General features: G+C 33.8%; 1 protein-coding gene across 2 annotated transcripts in view; it reads left to right on the forward strand.

The window, feature by feature from the left end:
* LOC138123145 (uncharacterized) overlaps positions 1-19078 on the forward strand; it is a 242627-nt gene that overhangs the window by 136165 nt on the left and 87384 nt on the right. For both annotated transcript variants that reach the window (XM_069037700.1, XM_069037699.1), the window contains exon 3: positions 4351-4556. In XM_069037700.1, the coding sequence (XP_068893801.1) occupies positions 4351-4556 (206 nt within the window). The remainder of the gene's footprint in view (positions 1-4350; positions 4557-19078) is intronic.

Consider the following 19078-nt stretch of genomic DNA (forward strand, 5'->3'; position numbering starts at 1 on the left):
AAAGTACCATTGAGGATTTTAATTCATACTTAGTGGCATGTGGGATTAGCAGTAGATAGCTTTAATTAAATCTGGATTTATGTAGTAATTAGAGATACATTAAAAAGAGAGCTGACGTCGAGAAGAGTTGATGAATTAATTTGCAGCAGAAGCACAAAGAAAAACAATTTCTTCTTATTGAGCAAGAAAACAGATCAGATTTGAGCAGTATTTCATTACAAAATTGCTTATTGTAAAATATACCAGTTCTATAACAAAAGAGTTTTGTTGTACATTTTTGTACGTACAGAGTGGACTTAATAAAAATACTATGGCTATACAATAGAGCACTCTTTACAAAGCGAATACACAAAGTGTTCATTCAATTTTTTCCAAGTCCGTTAAAATAATGAACTCGAAATGATATATTTAATCTGCCAAAAATATTCATTTAATACGCACATTAATTTTTCTAATGTTAGGTTAGTCCCAAAAACAAATACATATATCGATATCGAAAACCTCGAAATAGTATACCTTGCCCGGCGCCTCCACCATTTCTGATGCAAATAAATATCTCTTTCTAGTTTGAAAAATTAAAGACATCATAATTATGTAATCTTTTTCGACGACCTCCCATATTTTATGCACTTTCGGGGGAAATCATAGAATAATATAGCTAGCTGAATATTAAATTTTCATGCACTTGTGGATTGGCAGTATAAATTTAAATAATTTTGCCGTAAAAGTGATTCATTATTTACATATTTCTTGAGATCTAGTAATTGTCACAATTGGCCGAATTCCAGTTCAATAATCGAATAAATCATTTTCAACAACATCTAAAACCGAGTCGATAAATCACCGGTCTGTTTCTTTTTTAAAAACTGGCGCTGCACTGAATACCGTAATCTCTTCTAAGATATTACAACGTATAGGAGCCACAAACTGAAACAAGTCGTTGGGTGTAATGCTCTTCCGCCTATTGAAAATATTTTAAAATCGCACGACTGCTAACAGAAAAAGGAAGCACTACTTTGCTAGAGCTTAAAGTTTCGTAAGATAATAATAGAGTAAATCCGCTCAAGTATTGTATAAAAAGCAAATATTTAACGACTTAAAATCACAAAATAGCTTGCAGATCTTATTCGGTATAAAACTTTGCAAAACTCTTATAATTATTAATGTTAGGAATTTCTGTTCCGGTAAACGGGAAAGTTTCCGGCGGTGGAGTTTTTATCAGAGCATTATTAAAATACATCTCATTGTGGGAATAATGTGACATTAATGCCTTCGTCCTTTAGATAATCGCAATAATTTAGTCTCTGAAAGACGCACTTGCTTTATTCCTCGTTATATCAGAGTGTATAATATTCAGGTGAGTTGCAAGGATGCCACTAAAATTGTGCCAGGCAACTACATCAAAAGATGTTCGCAATAAATTTCCTTTATGGTATGTTAAGTGACGCCTTGGCACAATCATGAATTTGATGAAATAACTAACTCGATAACCTCAGCGACGATTTTGACTCAAGTTTAAAATATTAAAATATATGGCGGCAGTTGCTTTCATGCTGAAAAGATTTATTTTCACTCGCTTGGAGAAATTTATCTAATTGCCTAATTTAAAGCATTTTAATTGTAGTTGAATCTTCATTTCCAAAGCGTGCCTTCTGGGGGTTCAAAGAATATAGATATTTTGTTGTTGCACCCTGCTGTTTAATCATGTGACAAAGGTGGTGCGGTGCATACAGAGAAGCATCAGCCGGTGCATCTGTGCTTTAGGTGTTAATCGTCATTCATAGATGCGAGGCATGCAGATTATTATTACTACTAATTAATTGCCTAAGGGTTTAGTTTTGATTACAACGTACAAACATGCAGTCAGTGAATAATAACATTTAAAAAAAATCACAGATGAGTATGTTTAAAACCCTATATCTGTTTCAAACGAATATAATAGTATACATATTATGTTATTAGGAGCAAAAATGAAGATTTATGTACTGATAGTTTGGCTGCCGGATATGTCAGTCATTATGTCAAATTCAGAAACGAATTTGTTAAAATTTGAGTTAGGAATTTCAAATGATTCAGCTAGTTTACTTTATCTGCCGCTCATCAGCGGAGATAATAACTTTATCTGCCGCTCGTCAGCTCATCAGATGCCATGGAAATGAAGTGACACTTTAGCATTATCAATCCAGGAGTACAATGTCATATTTTATTAAAGAAAAACAGGTTTTCAGTTAATGAAAATTTTAGCACATACCAGACATACATGAATAAAATTTGAAGATAGTAATGAGAAAAATTTGATATATCTTTGGGAGACACATTGGAAGGGTGTTTTGTGTTTTGTTGTTATAACTGTAAAAGGAAGTATTGTTTCTTAAAGCATTCTAAATAAAAGAACGTTCACAGCCAGAGTTCCATCAGAGCTTTACAATGATAAAAGATTCTGAGACATTTTCACTTTCCTCAGTTGTCTCCAAACGAAAGTTATTTATGATATTTTGAATATACGTACTTTCATTCAGTTTGTCCTCCAGGATCAATAACTACATGAATTTCGTTGTGTATCTTAAAAATATTCTCACAGATTTTTGTGTAAAATGTAAATCCTCCATAGCATTAATGTTTTTCTTCTTAATATAACATATTTTTTTAATTTCACCTCGTAGTAGGCGTTGAAGAGTCGATTGTGAACGTACCACTCGTGTAAAACGTAAGATTTAAACAGCTGATCCGTAACCTGTATAGTGCGTTCACAATCGACTCTTATCAGCGCCTACTTTGAGGTGACATTTAAAAAACACCCGATATAAACGCTTTTTTTACACGTAGAAGTACGACATATGCCGCGCTCGCGCGCGTAAATTTCCCGTTTCTTAAAAATGTATTGCTAATATCGTGAAAGGAAATTCTCCAAATGAATGAAATACTTAATTTCACACTGTGAAATGCCCACTTCAGTCATATTGATTTAAAAAAAAATATTTCTTTTAATGGTGGTTCATAAACCCAATCATACATCTAGTCACTATATTAGATTTTTTGTTCGACACTGTCAGAATTTGAGAATTTTCTCCTGTCTGAACGGATTTTGATAAATGTCACAACTTGTCAAAGCGAAACGTCAAGCTAATTTTAAAGATTTTAAGCGATTTTTAGCCTTTAAGGGGCTCGTAGAACAAAAACTCGTTCGTGTGTAAATTGGGCCTTTTTTGGCATGAGTGGGCCAGTTTACACCCAAACTATGTACTATGTATTATTTACAGCGATATTAATTTGCTTTGCAAAATACTCATTTTCTCAATAATTTTTAAACTTTCTGACCTTCTGTCGTCGCCTTATTGGAAGTTTTAATCAAAACGTTTTGCTTTAGAAAATGTCTAGAAAGAATGCTTTAACAATCGCGCAAAAATCGACTCTTCTTTGAATGTCCAGCAATTTCCATCTCTTTTCAAACATTAATGAATTCTTCGTGTAAAAAGAGTTCACTCAAACGAAGAAGTAATTATTGAAGCAAATACATTTTTTAAAACCTTGGTAAATCCTTTCGTTCAGATAATTAAGGTATTTCAACACCGTTCAGTCAAGCGTGCTAATCTAGAGCAGATCCATCAATAAAAATAAGTCGATCACGAATATTGAAAGAGTGAGTATCATTCTCTTACCAGCAAATAAATTTGTGACGGTGAATGGACGGTTAACAAATCCAGACTAGTAAGAACAGATTCGATTTTCCACTTGAGTATCAGTATCACTTTAAATAATTTCCAATAGTCTAGAAAATAGGTTAGGTCCGGTCGTAAATCCAGAGTTCATTTTTTTAACTCAGACGGTACCGGATTATAGTTGAGACATCTCTCTGGAAAGTTGTTCCAGGTAAATTTGCTATATTGCTAAGTGAAATAGCGTGCCACTAATTGCTAATATAATTGAACAGTTATCGAACATTTCTTGATTTCTCGGAGCATAACACATAAAACCACGTTCCCTTAAAGACTATTAAGGGAACGCATGGGACAAAATACAAAAAAATCTTATAAACGTTCGTGTTCTTTGCGTCTCCGGGGGCGGATATCCAGTCACCGGATAAGAGGGGAATTTATAATGTCTTAAAGTGTAATAGAAACTTATATAACATGTTCTTGCGACCTCAACCCTTGCTTTCCGTTTATATCACCATTTATTTACAAGGCGATTGTATCTCTTAAGTGCACTTAAATTTAATTACGTCGAGATTTATTGGACACGTTTAAGAAGACGAACAAATAATTCGATAAATAGTGACACATTGTACGTTTCAAAAAACAATTCTATTGTCTCGTGTAGTGTATTTATGGGAGGAATACATTGTTGCAGACGTGCGGGCGCTAAGGGACATGCACATCAAAGTGCCGGAAGCTGTAAGAGTCGGAGATTCCGTGACATTGGCTTGCAATTACGACCTGGAATCTGCAGCCCTGTACACGATCAAATGGTATCGATACGACTCCGAATTCTACAGATATGTGCCAAAGGAATCGCCTCCGTCGAGGGTGTTCGTCATGCCGCACCTCACCGTCGACGTAAGTACTCTCTGCCTCTTTTATTTCGGTTTTCAATTAGCGAGAAATGTTAAATCACATCGTTTCAAGGTGAAGTATAATCCAATCTGAAGGCAAGATTGAGAAGAGCCAGATGCAAGTAATGGCATTAGCAATCTCGGTAAACTTGAGTCATTTGTAATGCGAGACTTAAAATTCCATGCATATTTTATCTCATGTGCTTCGTCTCCACTAAATTTTTCAAGGGATTTCCGTATTTATAAATAAACTGGCACGTCAAACCGCATCGGGCACGCCAGATCCGATGGTAATTACTGTGGGTATTTGTTTTATGAATCGATGGGCATAAATCATTCGGAGACCGAAGAGTACAGAGGATCGAAAAGCAAAATGTGCGAGAATTTCGAATTAAAAATGTAGTGGAAATTAAAATTTTAATGAAACCTTTACCCTCTGTGGAAAATGTATCTTTACAAGACCTATTGAAAATATATTTATTTCTTCTTTCAATTCCATTTTCGAAAATTCAGAACACAGTAAAACGAATTAAAAATAAAAATTTTCATTCTATTAATGTTTTTGTAGCTCGCATAATAAACGAGTCTTATGTACACACATTTATTGCCGTCTCGTTCTTGCCAACTGTGAAAAATTTTAGCATATTTTAAACTTCACTTCACATTTAAGTACGAAAAATGAAATCGTCTTATTCCACTGGAATTATACATTTTAGTTATTTTTATCTGCCGACTGCTTGAATAAAGTCTTATGTAATTTATTTCGTAATAAATTTCATTATTGCTCTAGTGGGGAAACGCATTCATTACCTACTCATTTTACATATTTATACAAATAATGAAACAGATATATTTAAATTTGAAAACATGTATGATTCGAGGTAGTTTTCATGACAATTTAATACATACAGTGAGTTTTTTTAAGACTGGCCATAGGGTTTTACATGCTAATTTTTCAACCCCCTGTTAACTATTATTTTTGTGAAAATTACAAAGCCTAGCGCTGTTTTTTTAGATTAAACAATAATATTATCTAATCATTTACCTCATTTTGTAATAGACAATTTACATACAAAATGTTATTTGCAAAAAATAGTCTGAACATTAATATTTTACATTTAATAACGATAGATTCATTATTTATTTTATAACAAGGTTCTTTACTTCAATCAAAATTAAATGAAATGTTCAAAATGGCCTCCAGAGGCAGTTAAGCAATTACACAATCAATTACATGTCAAAATTACAAATGTCACGTGAAATTTTAGCCTATTGAAAATTTAAAATTGAAGCAAACGGATTTCAAAAAACCTCTTTTTGCTAGCCTATTCTTTGCTTCTGGTTATTAAATTGAAGTTGTTTCAATACATTATCATATCCCACAACTTTACTACAAAACTGGGTTGAATATTTTCATAAGGAGAAAAGTTAACAGGGGGTTGAAAAATTAGCATGTAAAACCCTATGGCCAGTCTTAAAAAAACTCACTGTATATCTCCCTGTTAAGTGCCACTCTTTCAAAGGTCATCAAATCAGCAAATTAATCCAATATAATTTTTCTAACATTTTTTTCACGTTTACGGTAATGTCTTCTACACCGTAGTGCGCCATTTTTGGGACACGCTGTATGTATATTTTTTATACAATATATGAATTTTTATGCTTTATTTATTTTCGTTACCCAGAAGAGCTTGCCCTTTCTGTTACTATTTTGGTTGGCTTGGTTGTTACAAATTAAGAAAATTTATAGAACTTATTCGGATTAAGAGCAGTATTGTAATGACAAACCTTCATTTCATGACAAAAGTAATCTGTAGTAGTACTTAGTAATCAGTAAATTAAAAGTAAATGTAAATAATATAAATAAAAATTGTGAACAATGTAAAAAGAAATAATGAGCAAAATTTTATTTATTACTGGTTTTATAAAAGATAATTGAAACAGTTTTATAAATATTTGCTCTTAAAACTCACAAAATTCTACGTCAAGACAACCCATAACTAAAAACTAAAATAACGAATGATTATAAATAATAGCTGGAGATAGGTACATGTAAGTTCATTGTTTTCGAACAATTGGATTCATTTTAGATATCATATATCTTTCTGTTAGCCAATTTATCGCTGCCCAAAGCAACTATTATATCTTCCTTAGAATATAACATTTATATCTCTGAATCTAGAATAAATCAAAGACATAATTATTAAGATGCAAGAGAATAGAAGTATCGATTCCCTTTGCTACAATTGGAGAAATTAAAAAACAGCATTAAAGGGTTAATACTCGTACACCACGCAATGTTATGTTTTGCGACAGTATATTTTTGAAAAATACCGTAATCAATAATGGTCAAGTGAAACGACTTACAAGAATTTAAAGATGCCGATGCATGTGAAAATTTTCTAGAACTTTACTGTCATGTAGTACTTAATAGAGCAACAACTGGTTAATTTAACCGATTAATTCCCACGTATGTACATCAAACGTGCGTGTTCAGCCAATCAGAGCGCTTGCTTTCATCCAATCAAAAATGTTTATCGCGATAAAAACGTCCTACTACTCTGTGAACTGTCAAAAGTGTATAAAATTGCATGCTACTCCTGTCTCAGATTGTTTTTAATAATTGTGTTTTTAATAACTGTATTTTAAATAAATAATTACCTAACGTTAAAGTTTGTATCTTGCCAAAAATAACACGACCTAATTTTTTATATCTGATAAATTGCCCAATTTTCACTTAAACATTTTTGTTTTAGACAATTTTACTCGTTGATATTTGGGCATTTTTATTCAAAGGTCAAACCCTCGAGCTAAAGCTCTCGGGCCTATCCAGAATAAAAATGCCCAAATTCAACTCGTAAAATTGTCAAAGCAAAAAGTTTTGGTAAAATTGAAAAATGTATCCTGTAAAAAAATCATGTCTTATTATTTTAACTTCGATGTCTTGGTACGAGAAAAGTAGTGAAAGATCGAGTTCAGTAAACATGGATAATGTTAAAGTCTTAAAGAAGAAAATTATTCTAACCGTCAGGTTACATCAAGAACCAAAAGTAGTACAGTTGTGTAATTAATAATTTCGCTGAGGATATGGACGAAATCAGAACAGAGGGACTAGAACAATAACTTTTGCAAAAATAAGGAGAAATAACGGGTAACTATTAAAATTTTCACTTTGGGTTGGCTATGGATCATTCTTTGTTTTCCGTTGCACCTTAGACACTGACAAGTTTGACATTTCAAAACTATGATTCAATTATACTGACTGACATTTGTCGTTCGTTCTTGCGTGTGTCTAAAGTAACAGAAAAAATAAAAACTCGTTCAAAGCCAACTCCCAGTGAAAATTTTAATAGTCACCCGTTATTTGTATTTGAATTTATATCTGCAATAAAGAAAGTAGAGCGAAAATTTCGTGTTACAACAGCCGCGAAATGTCAGTGGAGATTTAATTGAAAACTCGTAAGCAAGGTGGATTGGTTGTTGTTTTTAAAATAAGAAATGAAAAATCGAGTTGAAATTTAAGGAAAAAAGAGTATTTCCTTTACGATCCCGAGGAAACGTGGAGAGACAATAAAATTCGTTGACACTTCTGAACTTGATAAATCGGTGTCCGAGCATGGACGAACAAAAGAAAAAAATGTGTCGTGACATATTCGTAAAAAATTGTTTCGTCCTTGAATTTCCTTATAAATTTGATACTTTAAGACCCGGGCCAGCAAGTGTGTGCGCGTGTGTGTGAAATAAAATTTATCTCTAGATCCTGATTTTAAACGACTTCCTATGAAATTTTCAGACAATCCTTTTCGGGGCAAATCGAATTTCATTTCGGGATTCATATAAAATCGTCATTGTGTGAAATGTTTTTTAAATTGCGGCGAACAAATAAAAACAATGTTTTTTCTTATTTGTAATGGCAAGATGTCAGTCCAACATTACAGCAAGATGGATAGCGCACAACTTTACTTTAATCTGGGCTTATTTAGGAAAGAGAAAAGCAAAGACTCGAGTTCTAGTTGACAGTTGAAGTGGCTGCAAGTTTTTCCGTGACAACAGTTGATCCGCAGACCCCTTTTTGCCGACTTTTATACTTTTCCACTTAATTCGATGAAAAAATTAATTGCGGCTAAACCGGCCGATAGGGCCGCTTAAAAAATAACAAAAATGTTGTTCAAAAATTGCCGTGTTATTGCGTTCGGCTCGATGATTTATCGCGTAATTATTTCATAACGTCATGCTCGACATATGTTGCCGCCGTCCACCGTAAACTGAAAGATTAAAGTTTTACAGCCGGTCCTGCAAGGACAAAAAATTCAACGTGTTAACATTAGTTTATCACCTCCGAGCTCCTTGAGAAATTTATTGCAGGAAAGGTTGTATTTTTATCGGTCCCTTTTTCTCATTTTGGACCGCTGTTAATTTGCCTGTGCCAAATCCTGGAATTTCGCTTTTTGTTATGAACGATTGTGTTTGTCCCCGAAGATCGATCCTCGACGGAACAGTCAGAAAGTGTGTGTAAGTGAGTGGAATGGAATAGCCTCGGGACAGTGTAAACATGCAAACAGGATATGTGTGTGGATTACCGCCATTATAAAAGGACACTTTATCCTGTCCCTTCCGTTACTTATTGTATTTATGAATACACAAATCATACCCTTTATGAGGCGCGCTTTTAAATTAACTTTCATAAAAAGCGCTGAGCTTTACACCCTTTCGGAGATTACGCGCCACTTAATATGGATATAATGATGGCGTTTGTTTAGCGTTTGACATTATTTTATTCGGGATTCGAACGCAAAAATACCTTCCTCGATAAATCTAGGACGAAATTAGGATTTCGGCTTCGCCGGCAATACATCAATTAACGTCTCAACAATTACGAAACAATTAAAACGGGTTTTACTTGTAAAATTGGGACCGATACAAGGATATAAATCAATAAGGCTTTTGTGTGAAGCACGAGCCATTTATTTTGACTTAAATTCGGCAAGGATAAAAGACATGACAATAGTCCGTTTACCGTTGTCCTTTATGTCGTTCAGCCTGCTGGGAGCTGTCGACTATCATCAGTCATATCCTGACATTTGACGGGTAAACCCCTCTAAACTGATGGCCTCTCCTTTTGCACTCCTGCATCGTCACAGGTCTCACGCCTCATGCCTCCTGTCAACGATATCCTTCAATCAATATATTATTTCTCGGTCACATATCAATTATACGGTTATGTCGAGATAAATTGCCCCTAAATATACGGCTGTCGCTTGTCCTCGGAGCCTAAAATATCGTATTTTGCCGCATAAAGAATCCGAACAACCCCTAAGCTACCTAAAATTATTTCAAGAGGCTGAGCCACGAAATCCCACTCTTTTCACAAAAGAAATTTCTATACTGCATTATTCTAACCATTTCTCTGCAGAATTTCAAGGACAGCCCGGTTTACCAACCTTGTTAATGATGTCAATTTGTAAATTGCACTGAACAATGTAGCAAGACAAAGTCGTTGAAAGTGAGCTTTAAAGACGTCGTCATTTATCCGCTGCCGTAATTTAGGTCTTAATTAAAGTTGTGCAATGAGAAAATATTGCATCGCTCTACATGAAAAATTATTAAAATCTTAAGTTACTCAAATTGGCTGATTTAGTACCGTGCTTATGCCCCGGCCACTTTATTAAATTCTCAGTTTTATATGAAATAATACAATTTTTTATATTTAACAAATTAGAAATTACACCGAAAATGTTAAAAGATCTCTGAAACAAATCGAAAAATTGTTGTTTATAGGCATTTCCCCATATTTAATTAAATTTAATTAAATGTAACAAACAAACTAATGAACTAATTAAACACTAAATAAGTTGTTTACCTCTTGCAGTTTCGTTCATTATCTCTTTCTCTTTGCTGTAAATTGAACTAAATGATGTCTAAAAATAAAACTGGTCAAGAGCCCAATGGGACAAAATGCGAACCGAAAACGTAGGTGCTTCATAATATTACATGTTTGAGCCAAGTGACAAACCCAAGTGTCAAAATATGTCAAAGTTGAACATAACCTCACTAAAACTAAGAAGCAGTTTCTGGTGTTTTGTTATAAAAGGTATCGAACATCCTGCGTGTTTTGAAGAAGGAAGTATTTGTGCCAGATCACCAGCTAACAGTTCCGGAACAGAAGTTATGCGGTGAGGATATAAATGTAAATCCTTTTTTAATATTGTGCGGCACGTTTCCGTAGAAAGATTCACTTGTTGAGATAAATTCTCCATAATTTCCTCAACTGCATCGACAACTTCTGGAGTACGTTTTATTGGCTTCCCGCAACTAAATTGTTTATAATCAACGACAACTTGTGGAAACTCTTGCACACAATGTAGCTCTGAATAGGAGCACTTATCGTTGACGTTACGACCGTTGTGAAAATAACATGAAAAAATAAAAATTGAGGTTAAGCAGGACGCCTGACGTTCTGTAAGCTACGACTTACGTGACAAAAACGAAATTTTCCTCTAAGATTTATTTAGATACACGATATAAAAATCTCAAATTGCAGTTTTTTTCTAGTAATTTCATTTCCTTTGGATAATTAGACAAATAAAAATATTCAAAGACACAGAAGAGTGTAATCCAGGTACTGCCTTCTAACCGCAATCACTCAAGGTTCTTTTTTCGCCGTATAATATGAGGCAGGTAATTTATAATTCATATACTCGTATTTCCATATAATTTTAATATGATATCAATAATTAATTGTATTAATTGGAGAATTTATTTTTCGATGATCAACAATAAAACTGTAAAAACATCATATGTAATTATGATTATTTAATGGTGGGACATTATTTATTTCTTGTTATATCCACCTAAGACACTAATATATTAGATATAATAATGACCCAACTGCTTTGAAGCGGCATATGTTGCTCGCAACAAATCACATTCGTTAATAAACAGTTTTTCGTTTGTCAGACAGCGCCCTTTACGTCAAGGAGGATAGATAAATGATGAACCACCCTCGTACATACATTTTTCATCAAGTTAATTTATTTTATACGTGAGTGGTTTATTTAATATTACATCCACCGAAGCTTGTGCTATTCGTTAAAATGAATTTTATTATGAACTTACTTAATGCAGTTGTTATGTGTAACATGCACTCTACAATTACATGTTTTTATCTCGGAAATATTTAAATTACATACTTTAAAATGTTTATATCATGTAACTTCCTTTTTTATTTTTTTTTACAACCATTTGTTTCTAAAAAGTTGTTGGTGATAATTATATTATTGTGTAAAATGAAGGTATTTATACTTGTCTTTCAATAATATTCATATATGGTACAACTTATGTAAAATAGTTTGAAAATGATGAACTGTTCAAACTTTGAAGAGCTAATTTTTGAATCTTGTTAAAAACTGATTAATGAGATTCCAGGAGAAAATGATCTGTATTGTCGTTAATTTATTTTATTATTTTATTTTCGTTTATTATGTTCTAGTTTTGTTAAAGTCAACATTCCTAATATGTAATGGTATTAAAAATTCTGTGTAAAATAAAAGAATAAAAATATTTAGTGAAAAAATTAAATAAAAATTTAGATAGTCGAATCTACATACGGTGACCCTAAAAAAGAAGACGAGTCCATAGCTCCCTTATTTATCAGACGATTTTAATTATCTATGCATCAAATTAAATGGTTGTGAATGGGCTACAAGATGGCCTACTAAATTCACGTATAGCCCTAAAGACTTCAAGGTTAAACTGTCAAAAAAAAAATTTTCAAATGGGAACATATACTTTTTTTTAGAAATTCTAATAGATATTTTTATTCTGAAAACAACAATGTATTACAAGTATAACCTCGCATAAAAAAAATAACACTAACTTTTGAATCAAATAACGAGCACCAAGCGAGAAGCTATCAAAATGCATTGCGTTATAGTGTAATAACCAAATTAAGTTAGCTGGAAAAACAAATGACAAATAATAACATAATTTCTTAAAGGAAAAAATGTAAATATTGATAGACTGAAAAATGGCACAATGCTTCATTCTTAGACTTCCATAACTAGCTTGATTGCGTAGGAAAATAACTTGAGAAAATTATTTTGATTTTTCCGGCTTCATCCACAATAAAAATATCAACACTAACCGATACTACCGTGCGATCAAATAAAAAAAAAATTAGAGTAGGCGAAAATGGTGGTTTGAACCAATCAGGTTACTGGATTTTTTTTTTAATTGATCACACGTTACTTGCTTCCAAATTCGCCGAATATGAGACAAATGAACAATCAATTTAAGTTCATTAATTTTCTACCATGAAATCAACAACCTGTATGTCAGAAGCATTATTCACATATTATATCCCAAGTGCAAAATTTTTTATCGGAAATTTTTTTGCTAATGACGAAAACATCCAGAAATGAGGCCAGAAGACCAATTATTAGCAAATAAGAGCACGAGACGAAGTCGAGGGCTTTTATTTGATAATAATTGGTCTTCTGACCGAATAATTTATGAATGTTTGAGTTTTTTGTCTATTCTTTGGATATGATACGATTCCAAAATTAGAATAATCCTCCTCACTGAGGTTGCTAAACAAATTGGGGATCCATTTCTGTGTATGTTCTAAATATCTGCTAATTCGTCGTTCTTCCAAAATCGTATCATGCACAGCCACAGAAATGGGTTTTTCAAAAATAATTGATCTTTTCTCAACGTTTTTTTCCCTCAGTACATCTGCAAAAACCTTGACGGACATTTTTTTGCAATGGTAGCTACTATACAGTGCGAATGACATAAGTAGTACCTCCCCCTCTACTAAATACATAAAACATAACTAACACAAAACCTGAACTAACGGTTACGAGTTTTCTGACGAAAACTGAAGCGCGAAACTGCAAAACCGTCGTAGGAAAAGCTCTTATGTATTTTAATTTTAAATAGCAAGGAACTCAATGTGATACATCATTTGAAAGTTTGCAATTCTCCATCCAACAGTGTCTTCCTGATTTGTTTGAATGTATAGGTGCACTGCATCAATTGAGCTGTTTCTATCCGAATAATCGGATTGGTAGACGTGGTCTAGTCGAATGGCCAGCTAGTCCGCCCGATTTAATATCTGTCGATTTTAATTTTCTGATCCAAGGAACAGAACTATGCTGGTGTATGCAACCATTTCCCCAGAAATATTCAACAGTGTACGTATGGAATGTCAAAATAAACTGTTTTACACTCAGGAGATACAGAGAGAACGATTCGAACATTTGTTGTAGTAACCACAATTATTTATTTTTTTTAATTTTTTTTTCAGGTTTTCGTTAACATATTATTTCTTTATCATTTTTTATCACTTATTAAAATTCTAGCCAACTGAAACATGTTTCCAAATAGCATTTTTATGCGATAACTGCTAAATACGAGAGCGAAACAGCTTAGTCAGCACGCCTATGAAAGCCCATTTAATCGACTGTAACTCCAGAACCAGTCGATGGAATTGCAAAATCTAACCACTGTTGCATAGAGAATTCAACGACCTTTCGAATGATTTATCACAAGATCTCCCTTGCTATTTGAAGGTTCGGTTTTACGATAAAAACAGTAAACTCAAGACCATTTGATTCAGTTTTTGTTCGATGTCTTTATTTTACCTATTTTTAGGAGGATCAGGTAATTGTACATTGATACTATACATATTTTGGGGGTGTCGTGTTTTCTTTCAAAATTCTAATCAGTCAGTTAATGCTTCTACTTCCAAACTTGTACCTATCGTATTTGCTTTTGCCCATTAAGAACCATTACAAGCTAACTTTCTAGAAGCACATACATAACCTGGTAGAATTTGTACAACATTTAAAGAGGTCTTGCATAAATAAAAAAATAAATACAACGTGTTTTATCTACCTGGTTTTTTAGCCAGGGAAACAGAAAGAAATGAAAAATATGAGTCGTGTATTGTATATCCTAATGCTGATAGAATATACGAGTACAAAGATTTTATGTCGATAGCATGGATACATTGCAGATATGAAAATCCATCGCTTGGTTCTCTTTTTTCATATTTAGAATCGATAATTTGTCGCAGGAACGCAAATTTCGTGATTTTTGCCATTCATCGGAATTAGTTCGATGAAGAATGGTCGATTCGACAACACAAAAAAAAAAGAAAATAAAAACACATAAAAGTAGACTTGTTCCGCTAAAGCTATGAATGCTGACTGCGCAATATTGCAGATTTCATCAGTGCCGGCCAGGGCCGGGATTGAGCCAATATTTCATACGGATATTACCCCGGCGCGCGGGTTAAGTTTACAATAAATAAAATCAAGCACCGAAACGTTATAAATTTGTCACTCGCTTAAAAATATTCACAACGCTGTGATTTACGTCCCCGAAGGCAAACCCCGACCGTTTTGGATTCCTCAACGTTGGCACCAATTTCTCGCCATTATAGACTGCAGCGGCATAAGAAACGGTTTCCTGTTTCCGCAGATTGTGAGGGATCGGAGAGTTGGCAGCACTGGGTGCAAATATTATACGCACTGGCACCAACATGGAAATAACAATATTTCTCGGTAATCCGGTTGCGCCACCATAAAATATCTGTCTATAGATTGAGTGTTGCAATTGCGGATGGGGATTTTTATTAGCGACACTGCGCGGCGGACTTCAAACTGCACCAGAAAGTACCCAGATAGGGCGAGCTTTGCGCGTATAAATCAGATGCATTTTTCATTTCACGCCGGAAATCAACTCCGCCATTAACTAAATTAAATGTGCGATTCTCCTTTTTTTAATTGGGGAAAAACCGATACCCTTGACATAATGGGATTAGCTCTAAACAGAGTCGCGTTTTGCGCGGCGGTAATTTCGTAACAAGTCCAACGAGGCGGCAATAAAAAAAATCGAAAATTTCCCCCGCGATGATAATTATTGATTAAAACATAAATTTGTTGGCGCAATGGTCGGATTGGACCGAAAATCTGCGGTCTGGTGTTACGTTGCACAAACACGAACTTTTGCGGTGTTTTATTCGTAATCAGAGACATATTTCACCGGTATCGTTGCATTCCCATACATAATATTCACCCAATAGAACACAAGTATAAAATTGCGGAATTATATATTAGAGACGGAGTAATAAAGAATGTCACGATGTGCACCGATATCGGTTATTACACCGCCACTAGAGCAGTATTTTATGCGATTACAACCCCACGGCCCCCGCCCGCCGCCGCTGATACTGCCACTCTATCACATTGTATAATTGTATATGGCTCGAAAATTAAATTTTGATTTATACGATTAGTTCGGACGATTATGCGGCCACCCCGGCACCAGGACCCGCCGAAATCTTCTGCTCATCCAGCTACCTTTGGACGGTAATCTGTTTTTAATCGAACTCATTATCTTCAAAGCTCAGAGGAAGCTTCTGTTTATCGCGCTTAAACTGCTACCAATAAGCCGGAGCTTTTGCAGTTATTTATTGCGACGTTACATTGCATTCCGAAGCTGCTCGTCCTCTGACAAATTGCCATTAATTAAACAATAAATATTTTTCGGGATTTTTAAGTTTATTTTCGGCGGATGTAAAGAGGTTGGACCGTTTATTTGCCGGGAATTCGTCTGAAAACAGTTTCATAAATTCCGCCGAGCAAGGCCTTATTCCCGACGGGATAAAGCGACGTCACTCCTACACTTCAATACCAAAACACAGATAGAAGAGGGAGGTTATGTAGTTGTGAAAACCGCAACGGACACTTTTTTTACTCTCTTGATTGATTTATCTTTTTCGCAGACTGTGTTTGTGACTTAGATTAATTAATTTGATCTTTACTCCAGGAAGCCCTTCCTACATATAGGACGTCTCGCTTTTTTCCATTAATGCTAAGCGAGAGGAATTCTGGTTTATATCTTGTTAAAGTTTCGCCGCCCCTCTGTACTTTTTTGCCAACTTTTGTGTTTCATTTTAACGCTTTTTTTCTCTCTTGCTATATGGATATTAATTATACCAAGATAAAAACTGGCTCTCTCTCTATTGTGCCTCCACTTTGGTCGAGGAAATTTTTCTGTTTTATAATATTCAGCGCATAAGACCGTATACTTTTATTAAATGGCCTTACGTTTGTTTATGGACTTGTAAAATATCGCTACCATGAATAAATCTGCATCTTGTTTATTTGCTCTTGAATATTTCATCAATTCTGACCCGATACATGAGGACAACAGCCGCCGTTTTCACACAGGAAAGTTCTTTTTTACGCGCATTTTCGGATCAATCCGACGAAAACATTACTACGCATTTTAAAAACATTTACAAAACATCATTTAATTTTATTAGATGTTCGAGGAATTCCGTGTTAACTTTATTGCGCCATTATAACACAATAACTTAAGAATTCAATATCGTTCAAAACTTTTAATTCCTCCTAAATTCCGTAATTTCATTCTGGATCAAATTAAAATATTTTAAACAGGCAACCTCTTGATTTGGTATTTCCTAATAACAAGAAAATTTCGTAATTTGTTCGTAATCCTCCTACGAGCTTTACATTTTCCTTAATTACTCACGTGGTTTCGCTCCTCCCAATAAGCTACTTGCAAAATTGAAATTTTATTAAGAAAATATATCAAGAGAAACTCTAACGAGCTCTACTATTACAAAAAGTAATATCTAAAGGCATGTTCTAATCATCCTTTACTTTAAAAAAAAATAGTTCAATGAACAATATCACGTTTACACTTTAGTAAACTTCACTTGATAAATTGTTTAATTGCTTCTGTGGTAGATTTAGTTGATAAAAAATCTGTATTGTGAATGGTTTAATGAAAAATATAACGATTATTGCGATTGATATGTTTATTAAAATGACGGACGTTTTTCGCTTAAATCGTTTGTAATTGATCAAATCCCTAAACAGTGTTTGTTAAAAATAGGATTAAATGAACATTTCGCGTTGACAACAAAATTAAAATTATTATAGGTTCAAAATAATTGTAACTGCTTCTCTCTCAATCACTCAGTTAGATTTAAAAAAAATAGTGTTAATTTTTAGTTCATTTTATATAAATCTCTAGACATACCAAGTTTTTACCAGACATAAATCAAATTGAAAAGATTTTTTTTCAATCCAGGTGAGTGTAAAATATTTGTGATAAATCTTGATAAAACTTTTTGGCCTCCTCAACTCTAATTGACATATTTACACATTTTGAACAGCTACGGGATCTTGATTTTTACACACTGTCTGTCACTTTAGCGCACGGAGTGTGTAAACTAACACGAACATTTTAAGCTTTCAGGGACCTCCAAAAAAACTGTTAGATTTTCATAAATAAAGTCCATTTATACTAAGACAAGATACCGCTACCATTGATCCGTTAAATTTTCAAAAATGAACATAATTTTATTGTTTTCGTCTAAAGGCTGATGGCGCCATCTTGTGATGTTAATCGTAAGCATGTCAGTCTATCGGTATATTTCGTTTGTCAAATGTCAGCTTATTGATAGGTTTTGCAAAATTATTGCTTACAACAAATGTCAAATTTGAGAAAACGAGTAATGGGTCGTCGGCCAAAAAGATTAATACTTTACTAATGCGGTAGGCTACATCGCTCGGTTTCGCTGTCGTGCTTCAAACTAAAAACCTCGCGTTGTAAAATGTAGCCTACCGTATACGTAATGTAAATAACTACATTTTACAATTCTTGGACAACTTTATTCCATTGAAGTGAAGATTTTCTTTGCCTTTTTACTTTTCATACATTAGGGACTCCGCACAATTTAAGTACTAAATAATTAGCCATTAAAACTGCTCTTCATATCATGATAATGGCAATAGACAATAATATACATACTCGTACTTCACATAATATAATACTTATACGAAAAGAAAATTTCCAGCAAAGATTTTTTTTTAATAAAAATCAACAATTGTTTTGTGAAAACATTTCTAGAGAATAATATTTTGCTTTGAAATATTTCGTCACTGCGCATTAGAACAGATTTTGAAGAAAGGCGTTTAACTATGAGTGTATTTTTTGATTAACGGAAAGTAGCAAATTAAAGAAAGCCACACACACAAGATAGAATCGCAGCTGCAGCAGTTGCAAAGATGCAGAAAAAAATCTTAGCAACTCCAGTTTTATTTTCTATTTGGTCTCCTTTTAAATTTAAATGCACTTTCCACCTTTGTTCTTAGCCTGTAAAATTTGGTTCTTTTTGTAACATCTCTCCAGTGATTTTTTAATTACTGTTTCTAGGTCTCGCACGTTTGATTTCCTACAGCATAACATTTGTCGGTATTTGCATGTGAGGACGCACTATCTCTGGGAGATATTTTCTTTGTAAACTTCAGTCCCGCTAAGTACATAGGAACACTTAATATGCCTTTACTAGACTGATGATCTTGTGAATAGTGATGAATCAAAATTTGTAATATTAGGATTGTGCTTGAATTAAATTGTTTCACTCAGAACTGTAATTTTCAGGATTGTTGTCAGTCATTTAAAAATGAATGACTCGTACTTGTG

Source organism: Tenebrio molitor, chromosome 2 (assembly GCF_963966145.1).
Source record: "Tenebrio molitor chromosome 2, icTenMoli1.1, whole genome shotgun sequence".
NCBI classification, from domain to species: domain Eukaryota; kingdom Metazoa; phylum Arthropoda; class Insecta; order Coleoptera; family Tenebrionidae; genus Tenebrio; species Tenebrio molitor.